The sequence below is a fragment of the Prinia subflava genome, chromosome 2, assembly GCF_021018805.1.
Source record: "Prinia subflava isolate CZ2003 ecotype Zambia chromosome 2, Cam_Psub_1.2, whole genome shotgun sequence".
Classification (NCBI taxonomy): Eukaryota; Metazoa; Chordata; class Aves; order Passeriformes; family Cisticolidae; genus Prinia; species Prinia subflava.
In genome coordinates, this window is record NC_086248.1 from 46,479,343 (window position 1) to 46,506,345 (window position 27,003).

General features: G+C 42.4%; 1 protein-coding gene across 5 annotated transcripts in view; it reads right to left on the reverse strand.

Moving 5' to 3' along the window:
* The window catches only part of FYN (FYN proto-oncogene, Src family tyrosine kinase), a 139,499-nt gene that overhangs the window by 33,382 nt on the left and 79,114 nt on the right, over window positions 1-27,003 (reverse strand). For 4 of the 5 annotated variants that reach the window (XM_063389830.1, XM_063389829.1, XM_063389825.1 and 1 more), the window contains 5 exons: window positions 20,796-20,927; window positions 8,145-8,402; window positions 7,505-7,601; window positions 3,460-3,558; window positions 2,266-2,369 (listed from right to left, as the gene is read on the reverse strand). In XM_063389830.1, the coding sequence (XP_063245900.1) occupies window positions 2,266-2,369; window positions 3,460-3,558; window positions 7,505-7,601; window positions 8,145-8,391 (547 nt within the window). In that variant the 5' untranslated portion in view covers window positions 8,392-8,402; window positions 20,796-20,927. The remainder of the gene's footprint in view (window positions 1-2,265; window positions 2,370-3,459; window positions 3,559-7,504; window positions 7,602-8,144; window positions 8,403-20,795; window positions 20,928-27,003) is intronic. The other variant, XM_063389828.1, reaches the window with a different exon arrangement.

Sequence of the window (27,003 nt, forward strand, 5' to 3'; positions counted from 1 at the left end):
CTGTATTTTCTTTAGTCACGCTCCCGGCATATCTGGTCACTATTTTAGATTCTTTAGGGAAATGTAAACAATCTGTGGCTCCAGGTCTGCAATCAGAGCTGTGTGGGTGGCCCTCTGTGGACCCCCAATGACCTCAGATCAAATTGCAGGACTGGAGCCTTAGTTCAAACCTGGACATAAACAAGAACCAAGATGAATTTCATTATTTGTTTATTTAGGCTGTTGGTTATCTATACCATTCATTATTATCTCATGATAAATTTAGATACAAGAGATATAAATAATAAAAATCTGGGATAGAAATATGACATTACAATATATCATACTGATGATTTTTTTAATAGCCAAACAACTAAAACCAGAAAGTCTTGAAAGGTGGAGATTGAAACCAGGTGAAGGATTATACAGACAAGAGCTAATGAAGTACCTGGGTAGTCAGGCATTGAAAAAATGAAAAGCCAGCTCCATATGATTTATTTTGAAAGTAAGAAGAAAAGGCAACCATGATCAAGGGAGGTTAAATTCATGCTGAAATCATCCATGATGATACTTCTAACATGATCCTGATTAATTTTATTATTGTTATTATTTAAAGCAGAAGGGACAGTTCTAGGTCCTAAAACAATTCCTGCCTTAAGCCCATGACGACTAGTTGGCGTGGGGCATTTTGAGAAGAACATACCATTTGAGCCCACCCAAGTGATTTTTCTTCTCTCTCTTGAACAACAAGCTCTCTGTTTCCTCCTAACATATTCAAACACCAAAAGGATGAAAAGGGAAATAGGCATTTTTTACATAAAAAGAGCATTGTTTTTTTCCTACAGCTGTGATGCAAACTCTGCTTGAAGATGCAGAGAGCTTTAAGTTCGAATGCAGAGAAATTAAACTTGCTGGTTTAAATCCATCCATGATGGATTACTACATTTCCACAATGCTTTTGTGTCTCACAAGAAATTAGAAAAAACCCTGACTTAGCTAAGTAAACAGAGCTGCAAAACATATCCCCTATCACTGTATAAAAACTAGGGAAACCAGACTAAACTGATAATGTGGTTTAGAGAAACACTGCTGTGCTTGTTTTTAGGATCTACGGCTGCATATATGAGTGAGTTTTTAAACTTGGCACAGAGTAGGATGAGGTCCTGCTCCTCACACACATCAGAGGAACTGCTGGTGAAAAAAAGCAGGTGGAGGCTATTTGCAGAAAAAGAGCAAGTTAGAGCCTGTCTTGCTCCTGGTGAGAGTGGCTCACTGCTATGGGAAGCATGGTGAAGCTGTGGGGTGACAAGAAGTTGTCTGCCTGGAACAACAGCAAGTCTATTCAGATTTTGCATCAAAAGCAGCCTTCAGTTATAGGCAGCAAAGGAAGAATCCAGTGACTTCAGGAGGGAATAACGCAAAACTTACAATTTTAGATGACTGGATGCAGTATCTGAAGAAAGGTCAGGGAGAGAGGAGTGCAAGTCCTGATTCTCTTCTTTAAACTCCTTCACTAGCCATAACATTTTGCATGCTAAGCCTAGCTGATAGTGTGCTCTGATCAAAGCACTGACAAGTCGGTGCTTTAATTATGTGAACCAGCATTAGACTACAGAGCTTGTATGGAATTAATTCTAGTGACTTATGCCTCCCACAGCTTTTGTTTTGGATTGTTGGCTAATTGAGAAATGGCCAGGTTTGTTTTTACTTAGTTGCAGGCTTTCTGCTCAATAGTTGTATGAATTAGAAAGATCTTTTCATACATGTGAAGCTTTTGAAGAAGATGTTGACAGGCCTTGTGAACAAAACGTAAAAGCAAAAATAGCACCAGCCAAGAAAATTGAAACTCTTCCAGTATTTTTAGAGGGAAGGAGGAGAATACACCCTTTCACTTGACTTCAACAGAATGGATACAGTTGAATACTTGATGAATATGTTAATTAGAAGTATATTCAAGTCTTTTCCCTGTTAATGTGTGAATTTAAAACTGCTGCATAATTTTTTTCTCCTTTTTTTGTTCCCTCCAAGGATCCAGCATTTCAAAGGATGATACCATGTGGCTTGCACTGCAGATACCATGGGTTGAGCGTGAGTTGTACTTTGGTTGTTCTCTACTTTGAACACTCACCCTAAGACCTAGGATATACAGACATCCAATTCCCTAACACAAATACATGCAAAATGATACTTCCTTCACACCACTGGAAACAGTGTTTCACACAACTCAGCACAATTTTTCCCTTATTATCCTCTCATTCATAGTCGGAATACCTTTGCGCAGCCTACCTTTGGTAGTTTCGCTTTCCCGGATCAAGAAGGTACCTCTGGGGTTTCCAAACGACAGCAGCTGCCTTTCGGCATCTTTTCGGCCAAGCTTGCCAAAGTACCACCTTAGGGAAACACCAGAAACAGTGAGACAGATGCTTGGTAGCATTATTGAACAGTGTCAAAAAGCCCAGACACGGAGAGGATTTTGTGTGGAAACTGTGGTTACTCAGACACAGTCGACCATTTTTGTCACGCTGTGTCTCTTTTGCGCTGGAAAGCCAATGTGACAAACCATGCAGTAGACGTTCCTTGTGTTGGGCAGCAGCTCTGTGCATTAAGCCTGTGATCAGTAGGTGCTCAGAATGCTTGGTGTCCTCAGCCAGACTTGGACACACAGAGACCAAGATGTGGTGGATGGAGGGTTCACGCAAGGAAAAGGGCAGAAAACTGTCTCTGCTGAAGAGCAGTGTTTGTACAGATGTTGCTATAAATACTTGACTTATATAGTGATTTACTAGTACTCTGTATTTTTGTTGCAGTGCAGCTATAAAATCTCAGTAGAAGGACGAGATTCAGCCACTTTACTTGTGGTTCTATATGAGGCTTTCAGAGTTACAGCCTTTATTCCTTCCTGCAGCAATGTTTTTGTGTTGTTTCACAATCAACCAAGGACAACCTGAAGTACAGACTCCAGCAGTACCTACTCAGCTCTGTAAACTCCTCCACTTTATCTTTTATATTGGAAAAAATGTGAATACACACATCACTCCTTTTCTTTGCATAGATGGATCCTCATTACGCAGCTTTGTATGCATTTTGGGCATCCTACCTATCCTAGGATTTGTATTTGTTGGTACAACGTGCCCTCTTTAATGGATAGTTTGTACACCAATTGAGTCAAAATATTTTTACAACTTGGTTCAGGAAAAGCAAGGGCACCTTCTGGTTAAAGCCTGAAGTTAGCTGACAATTGAAAAAAGGAAGCAGACCTGTATTCCTTTAGGTTTTCTTCCTTTGTTTTGACATTGAAAAAGCACTGAGCTCGTGCTTCTTTTGTTACTAATTACCTAATTATTTATCATTGCAGTTAAGACCTGAAATAAATATAACGTAAGTCATTTGAAAAATTGCTGCAATCAATCAAAACCAACTCATCACACCTCCTTCTAATACAGCACTAATGGATCTTTAGAACAAAAAATGAAAACATACTCCTCTGCTTGGATGGAATCGACTGGAGCCACATAATTACTGGGAATGTAACCAGTTTCGCCTGTTGTCAAGGAACGGGCCTCCCACCAGTCTCCTTCCCTGTGGAAACAGAGGTGAGGAGGAGAAGTGAGAGCAAGACACAGCTGTAAAGACAATGATCTGACTTCCTTAACAGCACCCAAAACTCTCCAGCGAAAGAAGCCACAGCAACTCATCTCCTCATCACTGGCGTGCTTCTGAGAGAGCTGTTTGCATCTAAACCCAAATAATACACACATTTCTTTACATCTAGAATTACTGCAGCAGTGATTGGTACTGCAGCCTGTCAGATGCAGCATAATAGCATGAAGAGGCAGAACAGCCCAGTGTAATCAGGCCTGGTGAGGGCTGAATTTGGACTAGAATATTGGAAACTGTATCCATAGCAATTTTTCTAATACAGACCCTTGAAAGAGCTTATAGGAAAATCGCCAAAATGAATGCTGTGTTCTGGTTTTGGCTGGGATAGAGTTAATTTTCTGCAAAGTAGCTGGTATGGGACTGTGTTTTGGATTTGTGCTGGAAACAGTGTTGATAATGCAGGGATGTTTTCATTACTGCTGAGCAGCGTTCCAGCAGTGCCAAGGCTTTTCAGCCTCTCACCCGACCAGAGAGGGGGTGGGGGTGTGCACGGATCTGTGTGGGGACACACAGCTGGGAGAGCTGACTCCAGCTGACCACAGGGGTATTCCAGACCATATGGCATCACGCCCAGCATGTAAAGCTGGGGAAGAAGAAGGAAAAGCGGGGAATGTTTGGAGTGATGGCGTTTGCCTTCCCAAGTCAAGGTTAGGCATGACAGAAGCCTGCTTTCCTGGGGATGGCTGAACACCTGCCTGCCCATGGGAAGCCGTGAATGAATTCCTTGTTTTGCTTGGCTTCTGTGCATTACTTTTGCTTTACCTATTAAACCTGCCTTTATCTCAGCCCATGAATTTTCTCACTTTTACCCTTCTGATTCTCTCCCTGATCCCACCACGGGAGAAGTGAATGAGTGCTGTGTGGGGCTGAGTTGTTCTCTGATGTTAAACAACAACACAATGTCACATTCACTGCTAATTCTAAACTTCTGTGAGCATAATTAATCTGAAGCACAAAGATATCAAAAAGCTATCTATCAATAGATGGCCCTTAAGATCACAGTTCATTGTCTAGATTCCCTCTGCTGGCCACCTGGAGGAGATAACACAGGATTAGGCTGCATTTTCAAATACTTACAAAAAGCTCTTCTTCTACAAGATTTAAATGTAGTTCTGTAGGCTTAGCATGATTTTTTGTCTTATGCTGGTGTGCACAGTGGGACATGGTACTGCCTTTCAGACAATGCACATTGCTGCAGCATGTGCAGCTTTAAGAGAAGTTTATTTCTCAGCTTTTTGCAGGATGCAATGACTTGGCATTTAGCAATTTCAATTTCATTCTCAGCACTAGATTCAGCAGTGTTTAACTCCTACCACTACTAATAAGCATTCTCTTTTCTATTTCTGGACTACTTAGAAACTCTCAGTTCTCCTCTCTGTAAATCAGAGATTTGTTCACTAAATAAAACACTACTATCAAATGTGACTGGAAAATTCAGCCTCTTCTGGAAGCAAACAGTTACAGAAAACACACTGTCTAAGCTATTACTGGAAGGAAAGGTGGTGTCAAGGTGAATTCTTTAAATTTTCAACTTCACTTTATTTAACAGTTTAAAGGAGCACAAATGCTATGGAAAACAACTAGGAAACAGCTGTGATTAGTCAAAAAGGAGACGCTTCCAATTCTACAGTTCAAGAAACATGAAGTGCAAACAGCTTTTGCAGAGGCTAGCAGTTGACACTATTTTAAAACACCCCGTGTGCATTAGTATGTCAGGCAAATGCCCCTTTTTGTTTGTGTCTCTAGGATTGCCAGCTGAAGTGCTAACCCTTCTCCCATATGCTGCTCCAGAATATTTCTGAGGCATTACACCACTCTGAGCTTGATAAATTGTACCATTCCATCTCTTCTCCTTACTGTGCACAGAGTCCACTAGATGGAGGTATTTTGTCATATCTAGGGAGGAAAAAAGCAGTCCTGTAGATGATCACAACATCAGGAACAACCCCCTCTGCTTTGACAGAGAAGCTTAAGCTCTCAAACCACTGTCAGAAAGGAGGAGGAATGCAGGCTTTTCTCACAGCTCTTAATTTTAGATCTGCAGCTGAGGTAGGAGGCAGCTATGGGGCCAGACAGGGTGGGAATGCTGGGGATGGCCCAGTATTTCAAAGCCCCAAAGTCAGTCTCTGCTCAGAACTACTCTGCAGGTACCTCTTTCACCCAGACTGCCTTTGGTAAAATTTCTGGGTTCAAACCACAGGAATACCCCCTGTATGTCATTTCAGGTGTTGCGCTGAATGTTTACTCCAAAGCACAAATCAAATTTTGTTTGTTGAGAGCTAAAGCAAAATCCAAATCCAAACCCCTCCAAAAATTCCATTCAAACTACTTCTTTGCACCTATATGCTTTCTATTTGCAAACAGCATTGGCAGGTGCTTTAAAATGGGTTTGTTTCATATAATTCCTGATGTAAATGCAGAGAGGAAGCATTATTACAGAAAAACAGCTTTCTGGAGATTCCCAGTCTGGCTGACACTACTCCAGGGTGTGGTTAGGGCCGTGTTTATAACCAAACAGACCCAACTACGATGGAAACTGAGCTTCTATAGTCCTTCAGGAAAATCAATGAATGCTTGGTCTTTTTTCCTTTCTTAGAGACCCTTTTTCCAGGCAGTAATTACCTGCAACAAAATGCATGTACTGCAGTCACCCAACATGAAGGGGAATCCCTCCGTCTCACCAACTCCAAGGGTGATTGCTCTGTAAGTGCTGGTGAGCACTGCCAGATTTCACCAACTGGCATGTACAAGGTATTTATAATGTGTAGAACTTCTTGTTTGAAGTTATGGCACAGTTTGTGCAATGTTGGGAAAGCACAAGGCAATGCGATCAAAAATGGATCATGGGTTTAAAAAGGGTTCATTTCCAACCCCTAATTTAGAAGCAGAAAGGTTTTAAACTGCTGCTCCCTCTACAGCTCGTAACTGAAGTTTCTGAGCTTTCATCTACATCAAAGCTGTTTAGTTTCATGAAATATTCCACAGAATTACCTGACCTTTTAAAAAAACTTCAATGCACATTGAGCCAATTCCAACCCTGCAGTTCCGATATTAAAATGAACAGTTGCACCAGGGGTGAATTTGCCTCATTGTCACATATTATAAGAAAAAAAGAGAAGACCAATATCACAAAACCTTTAGAAAGTGACATACTTGGTTGTTAACCCATTTTTACCTCTATATAATAGCAGTAGTGAACATAACACAGAGCCTGCCACTTTATGCTCTTAGCTAAGAACTACAAGATGTTCAGGTATAGGTCAGTAGCACAGTGAGTTTTAGAAGTTATTTTTAAATCACTAAGGGATTTTTTTTTCTATGGGCAGTTGATAAAATTAATTTTAAGTTGAAGATTTCCAGGATGGAAATGTGGTTTTCATGTCAGATGCAAAAGAACTTCCTAGCATGTTCTGACTGCATCACCTACCTTTAAAGGATAAAAATGCTTTTAAGCTTGGCACATGAGTATTTTGTGAACCAGTTTTAGGTCATTTCTGTGCAGGGATACTTGCAGCAGATTGGAAAAAGAGTTAGTACATGCCTTGCAGAACCTCTGTAGCTACTGATAAAGTACAGAGCTGGTAGTCTCAGTTCTGAATGTGGGGCTGCTGTGAAATCTAAGCAGTAAATCACACAATCTAACACCTTTTTTAAAGGTAAAGCTGCATGTGGTTGAAGTTTTTTTGCCCAACAATACAGCACTTTTCAAAAGTGCACTAAATGCAAGGATGAGGAAATAAGCATAGATTAAATCTCCATACTTGAATATCCAACATCAGATTTTAGTAGTAACATAAGCAAACATTATTGTAAAAATTTTAAGTTTGAAACTATTAAAAAGTAGATTCCCAAGCCTAAAACTTACGAGCTGTTAAGTATCTGGAATTTTTCTCCTTTGTGAAAACTCAAGTCATCTTCTGTTCTTGCTTCATAGTCATAAAGCGCCACAAAAAGAGTTACACCTAAAGAAAAAGACAGGGGGTTATACTCCATCACAAAAGACAGGAGGGAAAGGAACCTCAAGAGATGCTGTGGCCAAGCCATAGGTAAACTACTCCAGTTGCTGAGGAGCAAACCAAACTGAAACCTCCAACTTTCTGAACGATTCTCATCTCTCTGGTCTTATGCAGCCAGTGGGCACTCCACCTCCTTCACTCTGTACAGTCACAGGATCCCACACAAGCAAAGGGAATTGAAGAGACAGTTTAGACATAGCCATGCCAAGTATTTAACTACTTGAGGTGGCTCAGCCTACACTTTACATTCCCTGGTAGAGAGATGAGGCAATTAGCCAAATTTGGCACGTATACATAATTTCTCAGCCCCAAGTGAACCTGCAAATTAGCAAAGGTAGGGGTGAAGACCCAACTCCACCCTCTTTCAATTCTTCCCACTATTTCATGAAATATCTTTTCCTAAAAGCAACATGCTGAGACAGGCAGGCAGCCTCTGCTGTAGGTGCATGATTGACACTACGAGCACTAAAATAAGACTTTCCAGCTCACCTGTTCCTCCTCTTGTACGCAGCGTCCCTGTATGAGAGGAGGAGTTGACTCCACCAAACACAGTCAGTCCTTGGCCTCCTGTGGCATGGAAGTTGTTGTAGTTTGGGATTGAAGTCACACCAAAGCTGGGATAGTGCTGCGGAGTAGGATCTGTCCCATAGCGGTAGCCTGAGCTTTGAGTTAAACTGCCATCCCTCTCATCAGTCAGTTTTGTTGCTTCTTTATCCTTACATTGCACACAGCCCATTATCTAAAATCCTAGGAGAGGAAGGAAAGAATAGGTGCTTATATGTTGATGCTCACCAGATCTCCTCCAAACGCACATATGATCAGGCTCAAATTAAGTTCCCTGCTCAAAAGTTAAGTACTTTGAAAAAAAAAACCTGCAGTGATTAGAACATGAACAACAACATGTTGGAAAATAGCTCACATAGAAACTTTCCCTCAGGAACTTTCCATCAAGGCCTGGGGAAGAAGGTCCTGAGTGCTCTTAGGGTAGTGACAGATCTTGGTCGAGCCCTGACAGGCAATGTTTCGCACAGAGGGACAGAGAGGATGAAACTCATCTTGCTCACCCTTTGCCAGGAAGATGCAACTGGCAGGCAAAGGACTCAGCCAAAAAAGTGCAGCCGGAGGTGTTCAAGACTGCCCTCAGAACACAGAATGAGGCACTTAGCTTGTGGTTCATATTTACCTTGCCAGCTACACAGGAGTGGACTTCACCTGAAGGCAATAAAACCCTTCTTCCCTTGCTGGAGCTCTGCATGGCAGGCAGAAAAGCAGCCACAGTGAGCCAAGAATTATTACAGCAGGAAGGTAGGAGGGAGCTATCAGAGGGAGCACAGCTAAGAAGAAAGGAAGCTCCTTTTCATGCAGTACCAAATTGAAAGCTAAAACCACTGGTAACAGAAGGTGGGGCTGGCAAAGGTACACACATCAAGAAACTAGAGAAAGTCACAGAAGAATTAACACATCAAATGCAGAGCAACTCCAAGCACAGATTCTGCACAGGATGGAACTGAGAGGGTTTCAAAAACTACAGCTTCAAAAAGGCTGCTTCAAGTTTTTTTAATTCTTGTAACCTCTTGTTCAGCACCCTCATGGGGGCTGGGTTAACCTCTCCTTATTTTAGGTGTCTGCTTCTGTCTGCGTGGAGGGAGACAGAGGGTGACTGGCCACATCTCAGAAGCAGTCCTGCAAGGTTAGTCCTGTTACCTGGTGTTGCCTTTCATCTGCTAGGTCTAACCTTCTCTAATCCATGTGGTGGTGTTACTGAACTCTTTCCTATTGGCCCAAGTTGAACGTAGACACAAAACCTGACTTTCTGGAGTTGGGTGTGATGAACCTAGGGAATCAGATACCTGTCTGGATGCATCCTTGATCTGAACCAGTACAGTGACTCTTCAATGCAGCCTGGCACACAAACAACATACTCTGAACAGTGGGGTTGGAAGAGAAGTGGCAGAAAAAAAAATCTTAAAAAATTACTTACTAGACATATTTTTTTCAGCATATATAAATAGGGAGAAAATGCAGAAAATGGAAAAAAAAGTAGTTAAGTACATTTATCCACTCCTCCCCATTTCTTTTCACATTTCAGACAGTATCTGTCACTTTGGGTAAATAAAAGGTCTATGCTTTTTAAAATTTCCTAATTTTTCTGCCAGGCTGGCTATTTTCTATTCCTTACCCCAACATCAATACAGGAAATTGGTTTTGACAAACTCATGGGATTCAGAAAAAGAATGTTTCACCAGTGCTAATGCTTGAAAAATTATGCAGCAGCTCCCTGTTTTTCTGTGACAGTCCACAGTCTGGATACCTGCTTCCCACATCTAACCTGCCTAATTAAAAAGAAAAACACTTCTGTTGAAGGGTATTTTCCACAGTTTGCAGATATTTCCAGTTATTCTACAAGTCTGTTCAGAAAAACAAGCACCATTTTGTTTGACCAATGTGATAGTCATCCACATGAAGGACCAGAAGGACGATCTGGGAAAACAGAGCCCTGTCAGTCTGACCTTGGTGCTCAGGAAAGTTATGGAAAGGATCACCTCAAGTGCAATCACAAGGCACACACAGGACTACCAAGGGATCAGACCCAGCCAGGGTTTAGAATTAGACATGGCCCTCAGTGCCATGGTCTAGTTGACAAGGTGGTGAGCAATCAAAGGCTGGATGCTATGATCTCAGAGGTCTTTTCCAATCTAAATGATTCTGTTATTCTGTAATTTTATTTTTATTTCCTGGAGTTGTATTGCCTGCAGTTAGCATGGGTCTACCCTCTCTTGCTCTTAGGCTGACTCAAAACTGCCCCTTTTGTATTTCTTTATTCCCTTCAGGACACCACATCCACTCAGCAGGGTTCCCTCACCAAAACGTTTAAGTCTTTTCAGAAGAACAGAAAAATGGACTCCTGATATTTCACTTGCTGCATGGGTGGCAAGAGCAGGGATCCCTCAAGAAACTAAAGCAACAACTAGTTGAGGGAAAGGAGTTTGCAGCCTGGAAGCTGCAAAACACACTGCTGCTACTACTTCTGCAGTAGCCATGCTGACCTCCCGCCTCTGCTCACCCTGGATGCTGGGCTGGAGCTGGAGATGCCGAGTACTGTGCATCCCCAGGACCAGCAGTGACACCAGGTGAGCACACAGGGACCATGAGAGGTGCAGAGGTGCCCTGGCCAGCTTCATATCAGCTGTGAAAAACTGCTCGTGGAATCATGACTACTGCTTTTACCATTTCAGCGCAGGATGGCGTGGCTCTGGAGACCCTTTGTCTGGAGATGACACTCAGAACTGAGGTTTCCCTGGCTCCTCTCAGAACCAAGGAGTCCTAGGAGCACTGCCAGGGAGTGAGGCAGGACCACGTGGGGTGATGGCTCATCTCCCTGCTCTTGGCATGGGCAGAGCCCAGAAAGCTTTGGGCAGGAGGGATGAGTCTGGCACCCTGCTACACCTCTGTGAAAGCGTGGCTGTGATGTGCAGAGAGCAAAATGCGGGCAGTGAGCAAACGCTGTGTGGGAGATACCAGCTCAACAGGAGGCACTGACCACCTGAGCAGGGAAGAGTAAGCCATTAAATCAGCCTGCTTAAAAGCTGCAACATGGGCTTGTTCACCTCCGGGCAACTAAATGATATGCAGGATTTACTGTTTAAAGAAGAATTTCACAGCCTTTTTGTTGGCTTGCAGACTTACATCCCTGTGAAATTCTATCACCTCCTCCCTTTCCCCTCCCAGCTCTGTTTGTCCTCTTATTTTTTCCCATGTGCTTTCATGAAAAAAGTAGAGAAGAAAATGAAAGGAAAAAAGAGATAGGAAACATGAAATCTGGGAGACCAGTGGGAGGGAAAGTGGTTTTCTTGTTGCTCATTCACAAACGTTCAGCTGAGCAGGGGAAAAAAATCCCCACTGAAATCCAGGAATATTTCACATACAAATTTACAACTGCTGACAAGACAACCCTACATATATCATTTACACATTGATAAGGAAAAAGTTGAAATGATAAATCAGCTGCAAAAAGAAAAAATGCTAGAAGTATTTATTCTGAAAAAAGTGAATAAACAAGGGGATGGTATACATATGTACTGGTAGCTTAAAAATGGTTTGGGTTTTTATTACTAGGAATTGTATGTATAGAGAATTAGTGAATTATGAATGTCTGGATTTTTGTTAGGTTTTTGCTTGCTTTATCTTTGTGCTGGCAATGGCAGCACACAGGGAAGGAGGATTTGATGCAAAGTGAATGACTGACAAAATGAGCTTTTTCTTTCACTTGGCCCCTCCCACTGTCACAGTGTCTAGACAATCCAAGTATAAAGACTGCTTGATTGCAGCCTCTTGTAAAATGTGACAGAGGGTGTTACATGCACACATCTTTTGAAGCCAAGTCCCTGAAAGTTGTCTGTTCTTGGCTCAAAGAAACAGCATCGTGGGGAGTTGGCTAAATGTGAGAGAATACACGTATGCATGTACATGCCTACAGTGATTTCAGCTTACTCAGGGGTTTCATAGACAATAAATATCATCTCCACTCAGCATTGGCCTTTGTGTCAATGAATGGAATCCAAAAACTAATCTCCTTCAGTACAACAGAGCAGGATGTTAATATCCAAAAAGTTTCATCTCCCTCCCTGCATGTCAGCATTTGGAGCTGTGGAAGGCTGGAATTGTTCAGCCAGCTCTGAGATCATCAAACAAAATCTGGAGTTGTTTTACACTAAACTCTCTGGAGATGAGCACACAATGTTGCTCATCCAAAATGCTGTGCATCTTACAGTAAGGGAACAAGTTTTTAATCCATTTCCAGCAGGAAAGGCAGCATTTCTCAGATGTGTGAGTTACGGGTCACACAGCATTATCATAATCTGACACTGGTAATGTTAAAAGGTATGTAACTGGCCTAATTAAAACAAACTTTTCTAATGCAAGCAATTTAATTTGTTTGTTTTGAAGTTGTGTTTTTACGGGCAGTGTAAAATATGTTTTCATGAAAACATAAAGCCCCCCATTTTCATGGGTTTTAAAACTTCCTTAAAGAGAAATGAAAAATTAACATGATGTTATTTGTCTCCTTTCTTGTTCTTATTACATTTCTTGGACTCCAGCATTTATATTGCAAGCAATCCAACAGGTGTCTAACTAGAAGAGTAGTTTCCACCCACATTGTGGAAACATTAGTCGACAAGGATATAAAATTCATTATATCATTATTAATCATTTATATAGTCATAGCACCTTAATCACTTTCAAGTAGGATACAGATGAAGGCTAAGGAGATGTATTAACATTATTATTATTACTGTAAATCATCCTCCTTTGGTTTTTCTTTTTGTTCTTGATACAAAATGGAAGCCAAAACTGAAACACCCAACAGAGCCAGACATCCACTCCGTTAACAAAAACAAAAGCCGTCCTTTGCTAGCTCATCAAAGCACAGGAAAAGCCTGAGAGTAGCAGGAAAATTCCTTTTTTTATACTTCTACTTTAAAAGTAAAAGCTCCAACATGTGATATCTGAAAAGCAAAGAGTACTGATTAACCTTTGCTTCTGCAGTAGTAAGCATATGGATGGGGGGAAGAATGGTGCATATTCACTCCTTCCGAGCATCAGAAGCCTTCTCATAAGCTTTTGGAACTCACAGCTGAAATTCTGAATTATGGTACATCTTCAGAACCTTCTTTTTTTAGAGTTGTAAGAGAAAATAGGTCATAAGAGTGTTTGAGAGAGGAGTATTGGGAGATGCAGGGAAAAAACTGTCTACCCTGCACCCTTCGATCCATGCTGTGGCCTCTGTCCTCCAACCCCCTGCACACGAAAGGGAACTGGCCCAGGAGAGGGCTCCAGCCTGCTGAGGAGATGGAGAGCAGGTTCAGACCCAGCAGGGTGCATTCTCTTTCCTCCTGGATTTCTCTGGAATGAAATCCGATGGCGCATTTTTAAGACAACTTCTCTCGGTAAAAACCATGAAAGTGATAATAGGCTGGATGACTGGGAACTGGCAACTGCCTTTTTCTGACCAAGTCTTACAGATCTTGCTTGGAAAGCATTGGCAAGGAAGCTGAGTTAAGAAAGAGTTATGTTTAAAGGAAATCAGATGCAGAAAATCCTTGGCTTTTATTCAGTCTCTGTGGTAAATCAAACTAAAAGTTGCATCCAGCATGTCTATGAAAAATCAAATCTCTAAGGGCCATCTTCTTGGTGCTTTATGTTTTGCTGAAAGCACCACAGAACTATCTGTCTGTGACATCAAATAAATCAAATTTTATGAGCTACCGTAGGATTTAATATTCAAAATGCCACATTCTGAGTTACCGTGAAGATTCAAGGAGGACAGAAGAGGCTTTCCAAGAATAAGAACTCCAAGAATTTTTTAAAGAGACTTTGAAAATGACTACAGAATGCCTCTTGCAGGCTTTATAGTGGGAATAGTCAACACAGAAATTTACCCTGAAGTTGAAATGTCTTACTTTCCATGCCCTATTAGTAGCTCCCTAGAGAGAAACTGATGGATTACCTATTTTGAAACACAGCTCTGAGACACATTAAACTCCCAAGAGAAAAGTCTCACTCACCCACTTTGACCATTACGAGTCACTAGGAAGGCATTCCAAGTTGGGCAACAAACAGGCACTTAAAACCAGTCTTATGTAGGTCAGTAATTCTCATGCTGTCTGCTTGCTGACCTCTCTTTGACTCATATCTATGCTGATGGGAGCATTTTGGATTTCCAGAATTAATACTGTGGCAGTTTAAAGCCAACTCAAATGAAATCGAATAAAACAGCATGTTGTTTTTTTTTTTTTTAATCTATTAACTCTGGAACATTTTAGAGGACTGCCTACATTCCAGCTTAGCCGTGATTCCACAATTTTTAGATCAGAGAGAGACAACAATTACTTTAAAATTCAAACTCTTGGGTGTCATCCATTACATCTCAGGCTTGTGGGTTGCAGGCTACTATATAGACATATAATTTTTATACTAAGGTCGATTCTAGAAAGAATATAATTTTACTGCATTGTGATAGATCTGGTTCAGCCTCGAACAAAGCCAGAGATTTGTGTAGAATTCTTGCAAATCTACATGTGCACCAGACTTGTCATGCTGCATTAAAAAATGTAAATCAGAGAAGACAAGTACTGCCACTGGATGTCCTCTGACTGTTAAAGACATGCAGAAAATCTCACACACACAAAGTCATATTCCTGAACAAAAGGCCAGAAACACCAGGGCAAAACTTCAAGTATGTTTCAAAACAACACTCAAAAATTCCTGGGCTGCATAATTTGATTTTTAAGGGAGACCTTTAATGCTTCACTCCCAGATTCTGCTTTAGAGGGCTGAGCAGAAAAGAACCCAGTTCAATTGTTCATCTGTAGCAGTCAAAAGTCAGGCTGCTCCCCAGTCTCCATGAACATCCATGGCTGGAGGAGCAGGAAGAGCAGTCTTAGCTGAGCTCCTGCTGCCATACTGCCCTGGTTCAAAGCAAATGCCTTTTACAGTGCTGGAGTGCTCTTACTATTGTTTCTTGTCAGCTTACAGTTGCTTTGGAAGCTCTCTACAATGGTGGCAGAAAGGGTTGAGGAAAGGGAGCAGCTCCAGCTGCTGGGAGAAGAGCAGAGCCTGGAAGGGGCTTTGAAGTGCCACATTCTGCCCTGCTGTTCCTCCCCATTACTGGGTTACTGAGGACACAGCCCTGGAAACAACAGCTTCCTGATGCTACAGACAAGGTTTAAGTTTTAACACATGCCTGCAAAGCGGGGTCCTGCACTTGCCTTCCTTCTTTTCCCCTTTGGGACCAGAACCGAAAGGAAAAACGAAGGTTTGGGCTTCACCTTGCCTGTTTAATTTCAGCCAAACTCAGGGGTCAGGACCAGGGAAGAGAAGGTGCATGTTGAAGGATTTCACTGAGCCACAACCAGAGCCTTGGCTTCTGCCAGAGGCTGTGAGCACAGCTGTCCATGGGGCAGGGCGAGTGGCCACTCAGGGCCAGGAAGGAAGAGCGATGAATGTCTTGGTCCCTCTCTGGCAAGAGATTTACTACAACCCAGACAATCTGTTTATTCTCCATATAGCTGTATGATCTATTTATTACAAGTTAGAGAGGAAAAAGGAAGTCAGTGTTCCAGCTGGGCAGGAGGAACAATAACCACGTAACCACGTCCACGTGTTCTTTGAGGGGCAGTTGTGGTGGTGGGACTGGCTGGTAGCTGTCTGGTGGGGACGTGACCTGGCAAGGCCACAGGAAGCTGCATCACCACAATGCTGTTTGAGCAGCCGTAATCAAAAGCTCCACAGTGCAAGGAGAGAAGATAAACTCTCCAAACTGCCTGTGAAAGGACAGATCTCCGCCCTTTTGGGTTTGTGCAGCTTCTTTGCCAGCCAAGACTGTGAATGTCAGGGCCTCATCTTTTTCAAAAACAGTGAATTCTCTTCCACTCCCTGTGATACATCCCTTTCAGCAAAACCAAACCAGAACAAAACACAAGAAGCAATTAAAGGCTCATGCTGCAATCTCTTAAAGTTACAGTAACTGAGTTATGCCTTGCACTGTCTCCGGGCTTTCATTACTTTGAAAAAAAAGATGCCCTAGAAAAACAGAGTAGTTCTGAGAAAGGCTCTTCTGTGGGTTTTTTTTTCTTTTCCCACCAGCTTCCCAACTTCACTTGTAATCTAAAAGAAAAAGTCTTATGTGTAACTAACTTCAGAAGGAAGGCCTGCAGGTTTTATGCTCTCGAACTGAAGAGCAAGTCAGACTCAAAACTGCACATAGATTTTTTTTATAATGCTTTAAAATGTGTTAAAAGAATCTTTGGAATTAAGAACTAATGGCAGCAGCTACATACAGTAAACACACTGCTTACTCTAACCCCTGCAAAGGACGGATCTATCCCCAGTTCTGAGAGAGCACCATGTAAATTCAACAATGTGATTTCGAGCTACATTCCTCCTTCATCAGGCTGCTTCTGGTAGCTCTATTCACGAGCAGAGAGAAGCAGGTGGATGGTCTGCATAAGCATTTTGAGCTAATGCACCTAAACTCTAAAGTGTTTTTTAAGTGTGTAAATTAGAAAACCTGTAGCAAGAGAACAACTGCTGCAAATGCCAGGATAATTTTGTCTTGGAAAGAGAAGAAATAAAATAGTGTCTCCACTGATTTCCTCTTTTTTTTTTTCTCCCATTAGGAGAACAGAAAGATGATTGCAGGTTGATTCACACTGTTCTGATTTTTTTCTTTCAATTCTTATTTTTAGATTCTACCCAGGATTAATGGGTGTTCATCTGACCCACAGTATGGGAGCGGCACAGAGCAGAGTGCCAAATGTGAATCAGGATGGGCAGGGAAGGAAGGGGGGAAAGGGGAAGGACGCAGTAAAGGAATTCTGCCTGTTTGACACTGTGGACTATGAAAGAGGCATAAAAAAAGATTTTCTCTCAAAAAAAAACCCCTCACTGCCCTTCCTCATCCTCCCTCACCCATGCAGGAATGAAACTAACCTCTTCTCTGCCTTGTCTGATTTCTGTTTTGTGACTGAAGAACTTGGGGGATGTGACAGCAAGAAAAAGGGAGCAAGCTGAGTCTCAGATCAGGAGATTTAGTTTTAAACCCTCCCAGACAGCATTCCTTCCTGAAGGGACTCTCATTTCTTCTAGGTTGCTCCTGCTAACATTTTAATAGAGTTATTTAAATCTCTTATTTGTCCAGTTACACTGGGGGAAAAAACACTCTTCTTCCTAAACACCAGCAAATTGCCTGTGGCCAGCCCACAAAGAAACCCCCAGCTTTCTCACCATCACTGTAGCTGGCTTGACTACAACAGCAAAGATGCTGACAGGCGTGGTCCCAGAACTGGGTGGCAACCACATTGTGATAAAGGCAGTGAGTGCTGAAGGTACTGACTACACCAGTAATGGGGACACACAGAAACTCTGCCTACGCGCACACACCCACAGGAAAGTTCTCTAGTGAGACCCACTCTGTCAAACCCAGCTGTTGCCACTGTGGTTTCAGTGTATGACAGCAGCTCACTGCTAGAGGACACCTTAGGTAAGTTTACTGTGTCTGGATGAGGCTCAGTTTCTCCACAGAATTTCAAACCCTGCTGTGTGTGCTTCAGCTTTGTCACCAAAACAACGTTGATAACTCACCCATGTTTAAGTTATTGCTGAGCAGTGCTCCCAAAGCATCAAGACCTTCTTCCTTTCTCACTCTGCCACTGTAGCAAGAAGGCAGGGGGAGGTTTGGGAAGGGACAGAGCTAGGAAAGCTGAACCCAGCTGACCAAAGGTATATTCTACACCCTCAGTAAGTGAGGAAGAGTCCACAGAGGCTTCTCTATTTCTGTGTATTTAAAACAAAAAGGCAAAATTGGATGGTAATCTGGAGCAGACAGGGAGGGTTCCACTGAAAATGACTGTTCTGTGATACACCTGGCGAAATACACAACTCTTGACAACTCAGGAGATCTGGAGACCTCGTCTGGAGTTCCTCTCTGTTTCTTAGCACAACGAGACAAAAAAACTGAAGGCCATTGAAATTTGCAACTCTGCTGTTCCCACAGCACAGGGGACACATGTCAGATTTGTGGATTGTGTTGTAACGGGAAAAGGACCTCTTGTTAGGGAACAAATTGACACTCTAAGCCAGGCTGGCTGGGAGACTCAGGTCAAATAAACAATGGCAAGCACATTCAACACAAACCATGATATCGAGGAGAACATTGACCAAAGCAAAGGCTGTGAGAAGAGGACCCTTTTCAGTTGCTTATATGTTAATTACAGGATTCTGAAAAAAATGGATAAACCCTCTGCCTATAAAGTAGCAATGCAAAATGGTACTCTTGAAAAATAACAGCTATATTGTTTTATTAACAGAACTAGACTGTTACATTATTAACAGAAACAGCTGTAGCAAATTAAAAAAATCCAGATGGGAGAGGGTGGTGCCAGGCTGTTTGTGTCACAAATGACATCTGAGTGACTGACAACCTGGAAATAAATAATCTCGGAGAGTTACAGGGATGATGAGCTTCTTCAACACTTACATACAAGAAGTACAAAATCCCCTCTTGTGTTACTCTGGAGACCTTATGTCACTAGCACTAACACAGGCCTGTACTTTCCAAAGGGCTATGAATGACAAGTTACTAACCCCTAAATTCAAAAAAGGATTGGCTTTTCTAACCCTGTGAAATTAAGCTTTTGCTAGTTAGCTACATGAGTTATCTACAACATTGGCCTCACAGCACCAAAGGGAGCAGGAGCAGATCATGGCATGATCACCACAAGGTGAAGAGCTGAACTCCACCACACACAAGCTAAACCCCACAGTGGTCACACAAGCACCCACCCACATGCAAGAGGACCCACTCCCTGCCCCAGCCAGGGGCTGCCGTGGGCAGGAGCTGCAGAGCTGGCACAAACACAACTCACCGCTGGTTGCGTGATGTAGCTACACCTGAACTGCCTCTGAGTCATCTGTGGTTTAGCACAGAGCCAGAGCATCCCTGCTCAGGACTGTGTCTCAGTAGAGAGGAAACGATCACCAACCAGAAGGTTACTGGTTGTTTAGACTGAAAAGGACCAACACTTCCTGTGCAAATAGCTAACATTGTCTGCAATCAAATCCAGAGCAGAATTTTATGCGATATGTGAGCGTACGCTCTTTACAGATACATAAATTAAAAGCCTAGTGCATGCTTTCTGAGAAGCAGTCTCACAAAACCAGAGCAAGTGGGAGTCAAATCAGGCTGAAGGCAGAACATACAGAAAGTTGCTGACATCTGCAAACAGTTTAAGACGTTTCCTAAATGCCTACAGTGTTACAACCATGGAAATGGGCTAGATAAAAATAACACAACGAAAAAAACCCAACAGCTGGGTTTACCAGGGAAGTGAAAAAACATATAAATGCTATACAGAAAACTGGTACATGAAAGGGGAAAGGGGAAGAGATAATAAGAAGCAAAAAAAAAAGCTAAAATAAAGATTATATAGAGGAATCAAGAAGACACTAGAAAAAAATCAAGGCACATTAAATCAGAAATACATTTTAAATTTTTCTAAGCAGATTATGAAAGATGAATCCTGAACACTAAAAATTGTAGAATCGTTTGTAACAATATGACAGCAGCAGAAGTTACTCAGCAAATGTTTCCTGTTAGCACACAGGTAGAAGTCTGGATGATCTGTTTACGATGATGATAATGAAATAGCTTCCCACCACAGCAGCCCCTGGAGAGGGCATGTTAAGCAGCAGATAAATGATTCTGGGTGATTCAGATTAGTTGCTAGAAATAAACTTGTCTCAGAAGGTTTACAGAGGAAGCCTTGGAGCTGCTACTGCATCTAAAGCAGCTCTTGGGCCCTGGGGAAGGACCAAGGACAGGAAGAAGGCTTGTACTGGGCTACTATTTAAGAAGGGTAAAATGTAATTACAGGCCAGTTGGATGAGTTTCCAGTATTTTGTAGGGGATAGAACAACCAACATCGGCCTTAATTAATAACTTTTTTCAAAGCTCTGTAATTAAAGTCAATTAACTTGGCTTTAAGGAAAATAGATCCTGTCAAACTAATGTGATGTAATTTCTTGCAAAAATTACAAGTTCATTTGATGAAGGCAGCATTGCTAACAGTATTATAAATCTACGTAATTTGACTTGTTCTGTAGAGTATCTTTATGAAGGCTTTGAAGCCTGTATGGAGTGTCTCCATCTGTACGTGGAGAGCAGGACTCCATTGCTGGAGAGCACCATATAAGATCAGGCTAAAACCTTAAACCTATTTTATACTGAAGTCACTTCTGAGTCCACAATCATATTAGAAGTATTAAAAAGCTGATCAATTAAGGAAACCAAAGTGTAACTATAAATAGGAAACTATTAGCAAACAAATGGATTCCTGTTGGGTTCCATAGGCATTGGTGATCATCCCTTTACTATTTAATAGCCTTATCAGTGACCTGGATTAAAGTTAAGTCATTGTGGTTAGACACGAGACTGGGAATGGCACAAAACAAACCATGAAAGAATGAGCCTGGCACAGAGCAACTGGAGTCTGTAGAAAGAGGGGAGAAACCAGTTTAGGTGTTAATATGGCCAAGTACAAAATCACCTTATCACAATAAAGAAGGCAAGGCCATACTTACAGGATGAGAGGGAGAGAGAGGACTCTATCCTCCAAAGCAGAGAGAATTGAGACCCGGGGTCCTGGGAAGCAATCAGCTCGACATGAATTCCCCACACAAGGCTGTGGCCAAAAGGGCTGATGTGAGCCTCAGCTGTACAAACAAACAAAAATCAGAAGATGAGTAGGTAGGTTACCGTGACCCTGTATTTGGTTCTCGTTCCTCTGCTCCATGCATAACGTATCAGGTTCTGCTGCTCCATTTTACAAAAAAACTGTTGGAAAACCTGGGAGAGTGTTCAGGGAAGAGAAATTAAGTAACTGAAAACACTGGGCTACAGAAGGCTTAGTTATAAACCAAAATCTTAGAGGGAATTTTGTTATTTTGTTCATGGTGTAGCAGTATTCTTACACTGAATAAATTTGATAACACCAGGCTCTGATCTAGGAACTCCAGAAATTGCATCAGGACTGAAAATTATTCCAATCCAGATTATGGACAGGCAAGTTTGCTCTGCTTGTTCAGGAATGATGTGTTACAGGCAATTAACCAGTAATTAACCCTTTGCATCACAGGTTACGAGGTACTGCCTACCTCTGCAAAGTTGGTAAACTACCCATGCTTGATTCAAAAAGGATGCACGCCCACACGGCTTGGGTTAATTGTTACAAAGGAGGAGTTCCTGCAGGTGAGCTGAGTCGTCACTGCATCACACTGTGCTTTGTGTTGCCACCAAGAAACTCTCCTTCTCCTTGCAGGCTATTAATCCTGCCAGCCTTCCTGCTCACAGCTTACAAAACATCTCAAGGGAAACCCCAGGCTTTTGGGGATGAGGTGCCATCTAAGTACGGATGGCACCCAACTGTCTGTCTTCTGCAGGATCTGCAGGCAGCCTCTTTCTATTCCCAGCACCTGGATGCACACAAAACCTCACAGTACAAAGCTCCTCACACTGGAATGCCAAGGAAAGCGCTTTTAGGAAGTTGATGGGCATTGTTACAGCTCTGCCACTGAGAAAGCACTGGTGGCTCCCTGTTTCAGCAACTCACTTCATCTGCTGCGTGCCTTGGTACCTTGTCCAGCACCCTCCGGCCAGAGAAAGTGACCTCAGAAAATTATGCTGTGGAAGAGTCCTCCATACCTCACAGATATTTCCTCTCCCAAATTCACCCTTTTAGGATGAAGCAGTGGACTAGCTATGTTCTTCAGGAAAACAAGTTAGATCCTTTAACCAGAATGAATGGATATGAGCACTACTCCTGCAGAAGCCCCCCAGGTCACGCAGGACATCTACGTGTCTTCTCCTTCCCTTTCTGCATGCCGAAGGAACTGGGTGCTGCCAAGAAAGCTTCTGGCTATCTGTTCCAAGGATGGGGTTGGGCATTTCGGTTCCTGAGAACCGTGTGTTCAGCTGTGAGGGCCTGGTGACTGAATTTGCTTAATCTCACAGCCTGCCAATATTTAAATTTGGTGTTTTTTAAGGAGGCAGCACAAGCTTTTCTGCGTGTTGTCTGTCTTAACCTGGGCCTTTGGCCAGAAAGTATTAATCCTATCAATGTGCAGGAGTGGGAAGGCTGGAAGTGTTTGATTTGTGCCAGTTGCTGGCATCATCTCATTTTAAGTTTCTGGAATGAACCCATTTATGGCTGAATGCTGCAGTGTAAATTCTGCAAATACAACAGACAAAATAATCTCAATTACTTGAGCTCAGGACTAGTTCACATATGCCACTCCAGAGATTTAGAAGGCGTTATTTCATAAAAACATCTAATTAAATTTAATTATGGTTATTTTTATGTTCAACAGGTGGAAAAAATGTGTTTTTCAAACTTTTGGTTTATGCTCAGTAAGTCATGCCTGCTAAAACACAGCATGCACAGCCTAGTAAATGTTACAGACATAAAAGAAACATCCTGTCTTCAGTAAACATGTAGTACAAAGCTTCTGCAGAGTGAATCACAGCAAGAACGTTTGTAAAAATTTTAGGGAGGAAAAGGTCTGTCCAAGTGTGGTGTGTATGTATGTGTGTGTGTACATGCATTCACACGCCCCCCATCACTTCAGCTCTGCTACACCCAGCATTCCTATCAACAGTTCTCATCACTCAAAACTGTGATTGGCAACTCTTTAGTCACTAATAGAGCAGAAGTTTAGGGAAAGCTGATCAAGGACAAGGTTTCAAAGCTATTAATAAAAGATGAATCAGAGCCTGCATTTTTGCATCTTTATACTTTCTGTCCTCCTGGATGCATTTTTCCCCCCTCGTCCTCTGGCACAACCCCAGCTACATCCTACAGCATGAGGATGTTAAGCACACATACAACTGTGTTTTTAAACCTTGTAAAGGCTTATGTCAAAAGATGTACCAAGGATCATATCAGCCAGACTCCAGAAACAGAATGAAGTAACTGTGACAATCTTCCTAACTATAAATGACAAAAAACTACATAGAAGCAAAGAGCTTTAATACATGGATTTTACAAAGTCTTTTTCTGAAATTTTGCAAAATAAATCAGATGCAAGGCTTTTCCTTTTATTCTAGGCACACAGACACAGAATTAAATGGGAGAATGCGAAACTAACCATCCCATCTGCCTTTGTAATTCACCCAGACTAGACACAGAAATGCTATGGAATTTAATGCAATGAACCCCAGAAGTGTCACTTTCACAAATCTCAAGAGGCATCATTGACCTGAGGCTGGCTGCAGTTTCTGCCCCAATTCCAGTTTAATGTATTCCAGTCTGACCCTCAAGCAACAGTGCTGCTGGAGTACACGCTAAGAAACAAATGCAGGCAATTGCTTTGACATAATTCTTTTGGACGCAGGCAGATCAAATGTGCTGATGTCAACAGAGACCAGAAAAGAGTTTTATCCAATCTCCTTTCCTCAGTGAAGAAAACAATGAGAGGAAACAAAGCACAACCCAAACCCCAGCCAAACACATGCCCACCTCCCAGCAGCAATGCTGATACATGCTGTCTAAGAAAAGGATGAAGCAAGATAAATGTTTCTAAACGTTTACAAAATGTAAATGTATACACAGCATTTCATTTATAGCCTTAATTTACATGACTTGTGTATATAATTGGCTCTTTGCACATAACATGCACAAAACATCTGTCCTATGGAAGATACTAATTTAAAACCCCAGGAACAGCCTAATGCAGTCCTTTATGGCCACAATACATTCAGAAGAGTTCCTAGCATAGTTCCCTCAACTTAATGTAAACCACTCTTCCTTTTCTCACATGCTTCTAAAATTTAGGGGGCTGCATGGACCTGCTTTCAATGTACTTGTCAGGACTACAGCTTCCTGCCTTGCCACTCACTTAAATATCCAAGCTCTAGCATGCTCTGGGACTGCATACTTTGAAGTCAGAGAACACTGAGGCAACACTGAGTTTTTTCTGCACAGGGACAGCAAGAAGAGAAGCTAGGAATATTTTTTTTTCCATGGGAAAGATGAGTTATGTTAGGAAACCAGATCAAGGATGCCACAATGTCTATTCTGAGAATAAAAGACTAAGCTGAAGATTTTCTTCTCCACCTGGTGGTGCTGCTCCTGAAATGAGCAAAATGAGTAAAAAAGAGGAAGACCCACACATCAATGATACAGTTTTTGAGAACTCACCAGGGAAAACACCAGGGTTGAACCTGGCTGGTCCCTCAACTTTATACAATAAAAACAAAACAAAAAAGCAGATCCCAAGCTCATTTCCTCCTCTCTCTTTTACTTCCTCTCCTAAGAAAGGCTTCCAGCTCTGCTATTTACAGTTTTTCTTTTCTCCCAGTCCTTCAGCTCCTCCTCCCCTATCAGTCCATACAGAAAGATTGTCTGCAATGATATAACGCAAAAAACAGATGAGATACTTAAGGCTTCCCCTTTCTGTGTGCCTGGAGTGTTTCCAGGAAGAGAAAGCCTTGTGAGGATTCTCACTTTGCTCTTCTGCAGCTACTTGTGTGGGTCACTCTACCACAATAAAAGCCTGTGTCTGTTATCTGACCACGACTGACAGACAGATAAAGATTACCATCTTCAATGTCCGTAGGAAGTGTGGTTTGAGAGAAGAGTGATCATGTGTAACAGCCACTGAAGCTACTTGATGTGGAACATTAAACCACCCCTACACAAAGAAAAAGCAGACTTTTGTTCTTTGTCTACCGCCCTTCATGTGACCTGTCACCAGAATGCGGCCACAAGTTGTGTCCACAGTTTGGCTGAGCATCAGAATCTGCAGAATCTTTTACTCTATGTTGAGACCTGCCTAAGTGTCACAGGGTTCAGGCAATAAGGATTTTAATGCCACCAATCATCAGGAATGATAAACAATTTAATCAGACTATCATGGAGTGGTTTGGATTGGAAGGGATCTTAAAGACCATCTGGTTTCCAGCCCCTTGTCATGGGCAGGTTCATCTTTCACTAGACCAGGTTACTCAAAACCCCACCCATCCTTGCCTTGAACACTTCCAGGGATGGGGCAACCACAGATTCTCTGGGCAACCTGTTCCAGTGCTTCACCACCCTGACAGTAAAGAATTTCTTCCTCATATCTCATCTAAGCCTACCTTGGTCAAGATCTTTATTAATGGCATAGGCAGTGAGATCGAGCGCACCCTCACTGAGTTTGCCAGTGACACCAGGCTGAGTGGTGTGGTGGACACACTGGAGGGGAGGGATGTCATCCAGAGAGACCCTGGCAGGCTTGAAAGGTGGGACTGAGCAAACCTCATGAAGTTCAACGAGGCCAAGTGCAAGGTCCTGCACCTGGGCCAGGGCAATCACCAGCATCTGTACAGACTGGAGAATGAAGGAACTGAAAGAAGCCCTGTGGAGAAGTACTTGGGGGTACAGGTGGATGAAAAATTGGATATGAGCTGGCAACATATGACTCCAGCCCAGAAAGCCAGCTGAATCCTGGGCTGCATCAAAAGCAGTCAGCATGGCTGTGGCCAGCTGGCTAGCATGTCAAGGGAGGTGATTCTGCCCCTTTACTCTGCTCTTGTGAGATCCCACCAGGAGTTCTGCATCCAGCTCTGCAATCTCCAGCACCAGACCTTGACCTTGTTGGAACAGGTCCAAAGGGGAGCCATGAAGATGATCAGAGGGACAGAACACCTCTCCTATGTACACAGGCTGAGAGTTGGGGTTGTTCAGCACGGAGAGGACTCCAGGAAGACCTTAGAACAGTCTTAAAGGAGGCTTACAAGAAACATGAAGAGAAACTCTTTACCAGGATCTGTAGTGACTTTTTTTAAAACTCAGTTTTCAACTGAAAAAGGACAGATTTACACTGGATATGAGAAAAAATGTTTTACCATGAGGGTGGTGAGACACTGGAACAGACTGTCTAGAGAAGCTGCAGGTGTCCCATTGTTGGAAATGTTAAATGTCAGGTTTGCTGGGGCTTTGAGTAACCTGGTCTAGTGGCAGGTGAACCTGTCCAGGGCAAGAGTGTTGAGTAGATGAACTTAAACAGTTCTTCCAATGCAAACAACTCTGTGATTGGTGATTCTGTTACTGAATTGGATTCTCACCTCCGTGATTCCTATCACAAAACACAGCTGGTGCAGTTCATGCAGTTGGGACTTACAGGAGAATATGTGGAATATGGGTACAAACCCATATCTCTATAGACAGAGATAAAGAAAGCATGTACACTCCAGGATAAAGGCACATGAAGAAGAGGGAATTAAGATACCCACACGGTTCTGTCTAAATGCACAGATGCTACAAAACAAAAAGCAAGAACCAAATGCACTCACACCTTTACACTGCCGTTTGTATGAAGAGTCAGTCTGTTATTTCTTCCACATTGTAAAGCCGTGGTTGTTGGGACAATGGCAGCAGCCATTATGTAGTTCACACTCACTATCTTTTCAGAGCATGAGAGATCCCATCACCTGCAGTCTTCCAACACTTCCCTCTAAACCTGCTCCTCTGACTCCAGTTTTCGGCCGCAGTGGATTATTTGTTGTTTGGGTACTGCAGGCTGTTACAATATTTTTACAAGAGGAAATGTGTGTTCCATACATAAGAAGACTACACTTACAAGAAATAATGCAGGAAAGTGATCTAATTTCTCTTCTGCTTCCTTCCTTCTGCAGTGTGCTGCATTGAGATGTTTGTTTCAATACATAGATACCAGTTCAAGGCCAAGATTTTATTTACCCTGATCGTACAAAACAAGCCAGCATTTAAACTGCAGCTCAAACACCTCAAAT